Source organism: Procambarus clarkii, chromosome 60 (genome assembly GCF_040958095.1).
Source record: "Procambarus clarkii isolate CNS0578487 chromosome 60, FALCON_Pclarkii_2.0, whole genome shotgun sequence".
Classification (NCBI taxonomy): domain Eukaryota; kingdom Metazoa; phylum Arthropoda; class Malacostraca; order Decapoda; family Cambaridae; genus Procambarus; species Procambarus clarkii.
The window spans coordinates 1,145,960-1,159,197 of NC_091209.1; the positions used below are offsets into that span (position 1 = coordinate 1,145,960).

General features: G+C 38.6%; 1 protein-coding gene across 1 annotated transcript in view; it reads right to left on the reverse strand.

Annotated features, from left to right (window-relative positions):
- Nucleotides 1-493: 493 nt before the first annotated feature.
- The window catches only part of LOC123751313 (tripartite motif-containing protein 59-like), a 50,687-nt gene continuing 37,942 nt past the window's right edge, over nucleotides 494-13,238 (reverse strand). Inside the window, exon 3 of the mRNA XM_045733406.2 lies at nucleotides 494-1,177. Coding sequence (XP_045589362.2) covers nucleotides 494-1,177 — 684 coding nt within the window. The remainder of the gene's footprint in view (nucleotides 1,178-13,238) is intronic.

Sequence of the window (13,238 nt, forward strand, 5' to 3'; positions counted from 1 at the left end):
CAGTCTCTGAGTAAAGTAACTGGACTATAATGAAGCATCAGGCTCTGAGTAAAGTAACTGGACTATAATGAAGCATCAGTCTCTGAGTAAAGTAACTGGACTATAATGAAGCATCAGTCTCTGAGTAAAGTAACTGGACTATAATGAAGCATCAGGCTCTGAGTAAAGTAACTGGACTATAATGAAGCATCAGGCTCTGAGTAAAATAACTGGACTATAATGAAGCATCAGGCTCTGAGTAAAGTAACTGGACTATAATGAAGCATCAGGCTCTGAGTAAAGTAATTTGACAATATAAGTAATGTTTCTCTACACTGACCACAGTGTAGAGAAGCACCAAGATGACAGTTGACTTTATTAATAACAATGTTTCAGGTGTTAGAGCAAAAAATTTCCTATATATAAAGTCAACTCTCATCTTGATGTGTCTCCATGTCAAAAGTGTTTATATAGAGGCAATACTACACTCAGTTGGGTGAGAACAATGTGACCTTCAGCAGCGTACCTTCACTGAGGTGTGGACAGTCTTGATATTTGGGAAGAGTTCGCGGCACTTCTGGAGCCAATCTTCTATCTTCATGCTGCACTCATCAGCTGTGCCTATGGTTGTGTAAACTTCCTGTGGGGTGTTGCCTGTGTCGAGGTTCCCCAACATGGCCTGCAGCTGAGTCTTCCCTTCCTCTCCTTGTGTTGTCATATCCACCACACTGGTATCCTCCAGATCCAAGAGCTTCATTGCTGACTTGTTCTGCTCTACCAGAGCATAGAGTCTGTCCTGGAGCTGGAGGTGGCAAGTCTTCCAGTCCCCCAGCTGCCCCCGATACTCCCCCAGCTGGGACAGTACCTCTTCACAGCTAGTAATGAGGCTGCTGATGCTGCTCTTCTGCTCCTGCACCAGGGAATGTAACTTCTTTTTTACTGGTACAGTTTTCTTTTGTGTTAGCTGGATATCTTTCAGTTTCCTAACAAAAGCCTCCACAGCATAGCTAATTGGGAACTGAGTAGCAGCTGTGGCAGCGTGCTGGGCACGGCAGTTGGGGCAGGTCAGTTGACCATTCTCGATAGCATTGTCAATACACTGGGAGCAGAATGTGTGGCCGCACGACAGTGTGCGAGGCCGTAGCTGATTGTCATCATAAACGTTATAACACACTGAACATTCCTCTGGCTTGTTATCCTGTGGAAAGAATATTTGGTTAAGCTAGATGTATTATTACAGTACAGTGTCACATCGAAAAAAAGTAATATTACAGTACAGGTACTTTATTTCCTAATAGTAATTATATAATATTTACATACATTTTTTGTATTAGCTATTCTAGAGCAGAGTTAATATTACTGACAGATTAACATATCCACAGAAGGGACAATATTTTTTATAAATATATCCCGGAGTATGGGATAATATTTTTAGGTAACATATTGCAGCAGTAGGGCTGCTTGTAAGCCGTACCCGAGATTACAGACTAACAAAACCCGTCCTTACTTTCTTACGAATATTGGAAGGAAATGTATGTATCGTATGTGATAATGGAGGAAAGATCAAGTATTCTTAGTTTAAGTTGGTCTTAGTCCCTCGAAAGGGAAGACAACGAAGGGAGCGCAAGTCCCTCAAGATGCTCACAAAGTAATGAGAGTACTTAAGCGAATTTTCATTGTGGGAGATTCCCAGGTGAGGTATTTGGCTAAAACGTTTTGTGCCAAGGATAGGGGGAACAAGTTAAGGGTTTGCTATTCGGGAGCAGGAATTGGTGATATTGTTTACAACATGAATGATGTTATAACTGGAAATGGGAACAAACCCATTACAATGGGGCCTTGACTTACGATGCTAATCCGTTCCCAGAGATGGATCGTAACTCAAAATATCGTAAGTCGAAGCGATTTTTCCCATAAGAAATAAAGGGATTTGAATTAATCCGTTCCCCACCCTCCAAAATATTAACATACAAATACATTTTATACTGAATACAATGTTTTTTTCTAACTACAATACAGTACCTAAGTTGATCTTACCTTTATGGAGGGCTCTTGATGGCATATGGAAGATGGTGATGAGGGGGGAGGAAGAGAGTTGTTACTGTTTGGAAGGTGTCATGTTCACAGAAAATGGTACCATCTGTTTTCTATGGGTGGCGGAGCAGACGCCAGGGAGAAGGTAAACAGAGCGTACAGGACGCCCACCAAGCTTGGAAGCAGCTAGTCATGTAGTTGTGTATATACGTATTAAAGTCAGTAACCAAGTCATGACTTTACATCAACCCTACAATCAAGACTTCCTCAGTAACACACAAACACCACATTGGCGACGAGGATGAACTGGGAGCGCAGGTATTTTGTTCAACTTCAAACAAGGAAGGAGCATGCTGTCTCGCCCAGAGGAGGAAGGAGAAGTCGTGCTGTGAGCACCATACCCAATGCTGTGTGCTAACCAATGCTTTGTGCTAAACGATGCTATGTGCTAACCAATGCTATGTGCTAACCAATGCCATGTGCTAACCAATGCTATGTGCTACCCCAAGCATGTGCTGACTCAAGCTGTGTAAGAGTAATCTGCGTGCCGACGCCGTGTACGAAACGACGCTTTGAAGTGTACAAAATCTGATGTTTTGGTTACGAAACGACGCTTCGTGCTACAAAATTCTTCACACTGAACTGACTGCTGTACCGACTGCTGTACCAACTGCTGCACCAACTGCTAACTACTGCTGTACCAACTGCTGTGCTGCTGTGAGTAGGAACAACACATATACACCAGGGCTAGGTAAGAAGTCAGTTGATGCTATATTGTGCACTGTTGTGAACTTTTGCATTAAAATGCTTGTGTGCTTTGCAAAATTAAAGTAATTACAGTGAATTCTTAACTATCATATACAGTGCAGTAAGTGTTTAATATTCTGAGGAACATTTTAAGTGATAAGTTTACTTTTATTCAGTAAAAAAGTAAAAATGGCAAATATACCTCAGTTTCCTGCATTTGATCCTGACTGTGACCAGACAAACCTGTCACAGAGGTGGATCAAATGGCTTAAAAGGTTTGAAAATTTGTTGATAGTTTCTGACATCAAAAGTACTGAAAGAAAGCGTGCCTTTCTACTTCATTATGCAGGTGATAGAGTTTGTGACATCTTTGATACACTGAAAGACACTGGTGGTGCCAAAGATTATGACATTGCCAAAGCCAAACTAACAGAGCATTTCAAACCAAGGCAAAATACTGCAATGGAAATTATGCATTTCAGGAGAGCCAGACAACTCTCTAATGAAACCGTTGATCAATACCACACATGTCTGCAGGGTTTAGCAGCCCATTGTGAGTTTGCTGATATTGACAAAGAAATCAAACAGCAAATAATTGAAACATGCACATCTACACGTTTTCGTCGAAGAGCTCTAGAACTTGATGATGATGACAGTTCTCTTACCAAGATACTGGATATGGCTCGTCGAATGGAAGATGCTGCACGTGATGCTCGTGTCATGGAGTGCAGTGCCAACAATGGTTCTGCCACTGTTACTAACAGTGATGAGGTATGTAAGGTTCAGGGAGGACATCGTAATCAAAGAAGATATCATGCCAAACCTAACAGTAAATTGAGCCGAGAACCCAACCCGTTCTCACACAAGACAGCACATATATGACTTAATGCTTAAAGTCAATATGTTGAATATGAATTAGTAAATATGTGATATATTCCCAGTTACTTTTTTTTCCAAGGCCCAAACTCTTCCTCACGTACCAATTTACGTCTCACAGTACCCGTCCGTCAACCTAGATAGCAGAATAGTCGTGATTGGTTCAATTATAAGGAAAATTGTACTTTTCAGGTCCCACATGGGTTGTGAAATTTACCTACTATTGTCCATGCTCTTAGAATATTACAGATCAGCTACTTCCTATTGAAGGCTCGTAGTTTTGTTTTGAGAAATATTAGTTGTTCTTAGTAAATTATAATATGCACTAAAAATTATTACATAGAATAACAGTCCTTCACCAATCGATATTATATACCATAGTTTGTGCTTTACAAATCTTTAAAGGATGTTTTGTAGGAACGCTAACAGAAAACGATGTTACGTTGGAATGTCTATGGGGTAAACTACTGCAAACAGGATGGTATTGTGTCTACTATACCAACTACAGGATGGGTATATTGTCCACTACCACCTGTTAGGTGGGTAAGGGGTCCAATACCACCCACAGGATGGGTATGAGGGTCACATCCACCCACAGGATGGGTATGGGGCTCCAACCACCCATAGAATGGATATGGGGCTCCAACCACCCATAGCATGGGTATGGGGCTCCAACCACCCACAGGATGGGTATGGGGCTCCAACCACCCATAGAATGGGTATGGGGTCCAATAACACCCACTGGATGTGTATGGCGTCCATTGCCGCGTGTAGATATTCGAACCCCAGTTGGAAACAGACCCAACTATAGGATGGGTTAACCCAAGTATCATGCTTCCAAAAGGGTCGCCCAAGTTGGAAAAGACGAACGCTGAAAGAATATTGTTGAAAACATCTTGATAACTGATTAAACCAAAATTATTTATTAGTCAGAAGAAAGACAGAAACGCGATCTATATGTAAAACCTCTACCAGACAAATATTTTAAGTAAAACCGAAGATATTTGTAGTTGTATAAAAGTGGCAGTTTTCATCGCTCGTCGACCTCGAAAACCGCAGCATTCATCTCAGAACCATGCCTATTTCACGCAGATTCCTTAATAAACGTAAGAGTTTTATATGTCACAAGAAAGATAGAAATATAAGCTTCATTCTAAATACCTTACCATGGGCATATTTAAATTTAAAGCAAAGATACGTTTACTTTTATAATAGCCGAGCTCCGACCCCGGACAGATCGATCGACGGAGCAACTCTCTCTCAGAACAATGTTTATTTCACGTGAATTCGTTAATAAACATATATGTTTTATATGTCTCAAGAAAGGCAGACATATAAGCTTCACTGTAAACACTTTACCATCGACATATTTAAAGTTCTAATGAAGATACATGTATTTTAAAAATTACGGAGCTCCCACCCCGTACAGACTGAACGACAGAGCAACTCTCAGCTCAATGTTTATTTCACGTAAATTCGTTAATAAACACAAATGTTGTATATGTCTTAAGCAAGATAGAAATAAGAGCTTCATTTTAAATACATTACAATAGACATATTTATAGCTCAAGTGAAGATACATATGTTTTTATAGTAGCGCTCGGTAGCTTGTCAGGCATGGAGTGCAGACGCCTACGCACTTGCCGATATATTGTATAATTAACAAAGATACGCTAATAAAGCCTAAAATCTCATATGCCTCCAGAAAGACCGAGATATGAACATTATTATGATTGCACCAAATGAAATATATCATGTTCGAGAACAAAGATATATCAATTTTAAATTAAGTTTCGACTCTTGCTCGGGCAAGAGAGATGGGGCGACTCTCGCCCCATCTATTGGAGATTCTGTCCACTAAAAACCCAAACCTACTCAAACCCTCCTTGCATTATTTAAGTAATGAAGTAATATGGTATATTTACTCACTATAATGTGGGTGCTGAATGAAGAACATGAGAAAACATATATTTACTCCAAACTAATGTAATTTCATTATGAAATAAGTAAATAAGTAGCATCAAAGGAAGTCGACGGTCCAAGCATCAATGTTGTGGAGCAACTTATCCAAGATATATCGTTGTTTGGAAAGTGTTTGTTGGCATATCCAGTTGTCGCACTTCTCTGCACAAATTATCACAAATTTAAATTATAATGTTAACTAGTAGAATACATATTTTTAATCAATCTAACATAACTAGCCAGAAAACATTTAACATTTATTAAAAAATATATGTTTGGAAGTTAAATCGACTTCATAGGACAATAGTTTTGTTATCTATACTCGATATTCGTTGACATGCGTTCGCTACTTAAACTACCATGTACTGTACTTATGTAAAATCTCCCATGTCTCTTCGCTCATCTCACCGAAACCTACAGGCTCTGTGATATATTGTTTAATTAATTGAGATTCACAAATAAAGCTTATAATTGTTTATGTTATCAAAAAGGCAGAGCTTAGTTTAGTTCATTTATTATGCACCCCATACCCATCCTATGGGCGATAGTGGAGTGTTACAGAGGCACATAATGGGCTCAGGGACTGAGCCCCACAATTCATATAGCCAAGCAAGTTATAATCTTGATAAGCTAGTTACAAAAGTCAATGCACATTGTCACATCAACAATGTGCTCGAGACTGACCACAAGTACAGTTTATAATTTAAGCAACTGACATATATGGAGGGCTAGTGTCACAATTGATATGTTTATCCTACACATAACCCCCTCTCCCCCATCCAATGGGCAGCGGTGGATAGGTTACAATCAAGTCGTTTTTTGCGTTTTATTCAGAGATTAGATCTTATTGGGTGAGGAAAGATATTCATATTTTAAAGAAGGCTTCTTGGCTGATGCTCTCCATTGACGGAAAATATACAACCTTTTGAAAATCAATGTTAGTTTGATCTAGATATTGTAATTAACGAAAGTATTTATGTCATCAGAAAGGTAGAAATATAGGCTACATTTAAAATCCTTTGTCATAAATATAACTGAATTGAAAACGAAGATATATGCGTTTTGATAGTTACTTGATGGCTAGCTCTGAGAGTGTGAAGCCCTGCACACCAGCCAATAAATTGTATAATTAGTTTCCATATATTTTAATTAATCTTAAAAATCTATATGTCAGAAGAAAGGAAGATGTAGCCGTTAATGTGACAACATTTAAAAATATATATCTCTTAAGTTAAATAAATAATACCACCTTATCGCCGGTGTCCGGACACATGAAAACTACCTAGGTATCAGTATCCAGCCAGGCGGGGATCACAGGCTGCACATTACTGATAAATTATGTAATGCACTACTTGTGGTCGATCTCGAACCCATTTATGATGTGACGACTTATAGTGAATTTTGTAACTAGCTCATCAAGATTGTAACGTGCTTAGCTAAATGAATTATGGGGTTCGGTCCATTCATTTTCTTTCTTTATTATGCACCCTATAATATCCATCCCGTGGGCGGTGGTGTAAAGGATTACAGAGGCCCATAATCGGTTCAGGAACTGAACCCTCTAGTTCGTTTAGCTAAGCAAATAACAATCTTTTGACGCTAGTTACAAAATTATTAATGTACACATACTTATGCATACATGTACAGTACATATACATACGTATACATACATACACATACATATTTAATCACCCACACAAATCAGTAATCTTTTGTGTCACAAGTAATTCAACAAGAGGCTCACAACAGTCACTATAAAAGGCACTTTACATCTATGTGGAGTCGCACAGTTGCTAGTCTTGCTCCACACCCATGCAACTGGGCGGCAGCTTTACAGTCATGTGCTCCACACCCACCCAACTGGGCGGCAGCTTTACAGTCATGTGCATGCATTACCTACAGTAAGCAAATTTTGGATACTTCGCTAAGATTTCGGGCAGCACATCATTATGAATGAAGTACTTATACACTTTTCATGGACACTATTGATGTTGTTATCTTTTAATTCCGTGATTTTTTCACATTCCATTATATAATGACGCAAAGTATGCGAATAGTTCTGCTGACAGAGTTTACATTTAGTCAAATCTACATCATCAGGTGTTACATTCCCAGAGGTACTTGTAACTGAGCCTAAACCTAGCAGTGGTAACATCTAGAAGTCTGCTAACATTATTGGATGATCCATAGACGTGCGATTCATCAAAGTTTATACAACATTGTGAAATTGAGAGTCAGTGTAGTAACATAAATTGGTAAATCATAAATATTGTAAGTTAAAAATCTGATGCATGTGTGTGTGTTGGAGGGGGGTATACCCTTGGTCAGCGAGAGTGAAAAGTAACCTTAGACATTCTGCGGTCAATGTGGAGGGGCGAGGGAGGGTGGGAGAGTCAAATCCACCCTCCAACATCTGGGCATAGTACCACCAGCCTCCACAACACTCCATCAGCCTCCAGCTGATGCTTGTAGATGCCTCATCTAACCTCACCTATGTCACACATTAACCTACAGTTCCTGTGATATTTAAACTCCTCATCACAGTGGCGTCTCACCAATATAAACTGTATTGGATTTTGTTCCGAAATAGCTATATGCTGACTGGACGTGTATGTATGTATGTATGTATGTATGTACGCATGTATGTATGTATGTATGTATGTATGTATGTATGTATGTATGTATGTATGTATGTATGTATGTATGTATGTATGTATGAATGTATGTATGTATATATGTACGCATGTATGTATGTATGTATGTATGTATGTATGTATGTATGTATGTATGTATGTATGTATGTATGTATGTATGTATGTGTGTATGTATGTATTCCCAATCACGTTAATAGAGCTGATAAGCTAGCCAAAGAATCTGCCTTTAAAGGAGCCGTTGAGTGTAACCTTGGATTGTCAATGAGCAATCTGAGAGCAGCAGTACACCGAGAACTTCAACAAGATCTTGTAGATCTGAGGCAAAGTGAAATTGACACCAGTAATTCCATCTATCATCATACTATCATGCAAGAGGAGCCACACATCTATGGATCATCCAATAAAATCAGCAGACTTCTAGATGTTACTACTGCTCAGCTTAGACTCGGTTACAAGTATCTCTGGGAATTCTCATTATCTGCTGATGTAGACCTGACCAAATGTAAACTGTGTCAACAAAATTATTCGCACACCCTCCGTCACTATATGATGGAGTGCGAAAAGATACGTGAATTTAGAGACAAATCTATAACCAATGTTCCAGCGATGTGTCAATATTTCATTCAAAATGATCTGCTACCAGAAATTTTAGCCAAGTATCCCCAGTTTGCTAACTGTAGGTAGTAACTGAGTGATTGTAACCTATCCACTGCTGCCCACTGGATGGGGGGCGGTGTGCAGGACAAACATATAAATTTTGACACTAGCTCTCCACATATGTCAGTTGCTTAATTTAGAACCTGTACTTGAGGTCGATCTCGAACCCATTGTTGATGTGATGACTTACATTGAATTTTGTAACTAGCTCATCAAGATTGTAACTTGCTTAGCTAAATGAATTGTGGGGTTCAGTCCCTGAGCCCATTATGTGCCTCTGCAACCCTTTCCACTACCGCCCACAAGATGGGTATGGGGTGCATAATAAATGAACTAAACTAACTAACCTTGTAGCTTTAATTATGCTGACCTTCCTATCTGTATTCAGACTGTGCCTACCATCATTATAGGTGATTATAACGCTAGGCATAGGAACATTGGTAATTCGCAGTTCAATAATCGTAACGGCAACCAACTGTTGTCACTATTAGGTAGTCACGATGATGCACAGATTGTGGGTGACCTTGAACCGACGAATATCTACGGGGGTATTCTTGATCTATGTCTCGGTTTCAACGTCGCCCACACCGTCTGTGCCTCATCAATAGTGCCAGATATGGCATCTGATCATCTGGCCATATTAGCCACTGTAAGCATTGGAAGCTCTATCCTCCCTGGCGGAATGTTCGCAAAATGCAGTTGGATGATGGCTCTGCTCGACTATGTTACCAGATACAAATACCTTGGTCTTGAGGTTCCACTGTACCGCAATGTTGTAGCCAGACTGGGTCGCCAATGTAGAGAGAGGCTCCGTGCTCTCAAGGCTGTGGCAGGCAAACACAACTACTGTACAGTGTTATATTTTTATTTCAGTTTGAACAATTTTTAACATTAAAGGATAAATCCTTTAATTGGTTGAAATTGGTTTTAACATTCGAGATCTAATGTGTTGATGTTAAATAATGTAAGGTACAAATTTATTAAGATACATACTTTAAAAACTATTTCTATTTGATACCAACAGTATCACGTTAAGAGAAGCGTCTCGCCTTGCTAACCCAAGTATAAAATATAAAAAGAAACGGTGCAACTGTACTGGTATCTGCAGTACAAATATATGTCCCTATTTAAAGAAAAAATAAACTGCACCAATCACTGCCGCTCCTCACACCAATGCAACAATAAGGAGAGTGATAACAGTGCTTCACATTCGACAATGTTAAATTATTTAACAGATGACGAGATAATGAACATTGGAACAAATGTACAGCTCTCTGACTTTCATATAAAATCTGCATGTGACCTCATGAAACTGTGCCAAGCGTAGAAGGCCTTCATGACCCAGCGTTGTAGCAGGACCTCTCCTGGCCAGTTACAATTGGTGAATTTATTCAAATTATCCAAGTTGATGGTTGCCACTGGGTCACCGTTTCCAACATTGGAGTAACTGGACAAATTAACATATACGACACCAGGCATAAATTACCATCCAAATCTACTGAAGTTATCTTGTATGCTCTTGCTAATTGACAGGATGATAAGCTGATATGCAATATAATGAATGTCAGCAGACACAGGGACTCAAGTATGAGTGGAGTGTATGCTGTGGCGTTTGCTGCATCACTTGCAAGTGGTGTAGATCCGGTGAACCTCGTATGATATGCAGAATATGAGACAACATCTTCAAGAGAACTTTAAAGGAAAGTGTCTCATCTCATTCCCTGCAGCTCAGACACTGAGAAGAAAACGAATCATCCGGTCATGCTCGATGGAAGTGTACTGCATTTGCAGAAAGCCAAATGATTTGAAGCTGATGGTATGCTGTGACTGTTGCAATATTTGGCACCATGGATCATGTGTAGGTGTTACAGAATGTAATGATGATTCGTGGATTTGTTTCTTGTGCGCTAGCAAGTTGTGAATTATAATTTAAAATAATTAATACATTATTATTATTATTATTATTATTATTATTATTATTATTATTATTATTATAACCTTACCAAATGCTTTGCTGAATCAAATAATGTTATTACTTTCAATGTGTTACAATAGCATAATTAAGTGCTGCAAGGGTCAGGTCTTAGTCGGTATTTGTTATATTCTGTACTCTTTTTATGTTATTTAAATTTCAAATAGAAATAGTTTTTAAAGTATGTATCTTAATAATTTTGAACCTTATATTATTTAACATCAACAAATTAGATTTCGAATATTAAAACCAATTTCAACCAATTAAAGGATTTATCCTTTAATGTTAAAAATTGTTCAAACTGAAATAAATATATAACACTGCACGGTACAGTTGTGTTTAATTATGTTTTGCGATTCCTTTGGAAAAGGTATTTGTGCACCAAGTATTACTAGGTCATTATGAGATATGCTGAATGTTGTCAATATACCATCTGAATACGCCTCACTTTGCGTTAATCATTGAACGTCCTAATGATTAAGGTCCCCAAAAGGACTTAATCAGACCTCGGTGGATATTTTTGCTCTCCCTCTCAGAGCATCCCCTTATGTGTTGTATGTGGGTGCTGAAGTTCCGTCTCTTGTCTATGTATAGGTGAAGGAACTTTCCATAATTGTTATTGCTAATGTTTGCTTGTAATATTGGGTATACATCCGGTGTTCTTACCCTCGACCGCGGCAAGGGTAAGCCGCGGCCGTATGGTCTGAAAGCCACAAATATTTACAATGGGGGGGAGGAGGGGGGATAACATTTTCTCTTCAAGCACGCGCACACAAATGAACTATGTTACTTAACTGGAAGCACTCGTACAACATAATTTACACGATTTCTCAGGATTATTATACTTCTTACCAGCATATATACAGTATAGTACCTAGGAGGTTCTCTTCAATGATATCTAAGATAATTAAAAGAACCCAAGCAAACTACTGTGGAAATGTGCAGGACAAACATATCAGTTGTGACACTATCTCTCCACATATGGTAATTGCTTAATTTAGAAACTGTACTTGTGGTCGATCTCGAACCCACGTTGTTGATGTGACGATGTGTTATGAATTTTGTGGCTAGCTCCTCAACATTGTAACTTGCTTAGATAAATAAATTGTGTATTCAGTCCCTGAACCCATTATGTGATAAATTAACTAAACTAAAAACTATAGTATGGCGACGAAACCTGAACTGCATAATGTAAATAGGGATTAACCAGAAAAAGATATAGGTGAAGAATAACAATAGGTAAATGTAAAGCTGCCGCCCAGTTGGGTGGGTGTGGAGCACATGTCTGTAAAGCTGCCGCCCAGTTGGGTGGGTGTGGAGCACATGTCTGTAAAGCTGCCGCCCAGTTGGGTGGGTGTGGAGCAAGACTAGTAACTGTGCGACTCCTCATAGATGTAAAGTGCCTTTTATAGTGACTGTTGTGAGCCTTTTGTTGAATCACTTGTGACACAAAAGATTACTGATGTGTGTATTTGAGTGGGTGATTAAATATGTATGTGTATATATATATGTATGTGTATGTATACATGTATACGTATGTATATGTACATGTATGCATAAGTATGTGTACATTAATAATTTTGTAACTAGAATCAAAAGATTGTTATTTGCTTAGCTAAACGAACTAGAGGGTTCAGTTCCTGAACCGATTATGTGCCTCTGTAATCCTTTACACCACCGTCCACGGGATGGGTATTATGGGGTGCATAATAAAGAAAGAAAATGAATGGACCGAACCCCACAATTCATTTAACTAAGCACGTTACAATCTTGATGAGCTAGTTACAAAATTCACTATAAGTCGTCACATCATAAATGGGTTCGAGATCGACCACAAGTAGTGCATTACATAATTTATCAGTAATGTGCAGCCTGTGATCCCCGCCTGGCTGGATACTGATACCTAGGTAGTTTTCATGTGTCCGGGCACCGGCGATAAGGTGGGATCATTTATTTGACTTAAGAGATATATATTTTTAAATGTTGTCACATTAACGGCTACATCTTCCTTTCTTCTGACATATAGATTTTTAAGATTAATTAAAATATATGGAAACTAATTATACAATTTATTGGCTGATGTGCAGGGCTTCACACTCTCAGAGCTAGCCATCAAGTAACTATCAAAACGCATATATCTTCGTTTTCAATTCAGTTATATTTATGACAAAGGATTTTAAATGTAGCCTATATTTCTACCTTTCTGATGACATAAATACTTTCGTTAATTACAATATCTAGATCAAACTTACATTGATTTTCAAAAGGTTGTATATTTTCCATCAATAGAGAGCATCAGCCAAGAAGCCTTCTTTAAAATATGAATATCTTTCCTCACCCAATAAGATCTAATCTCT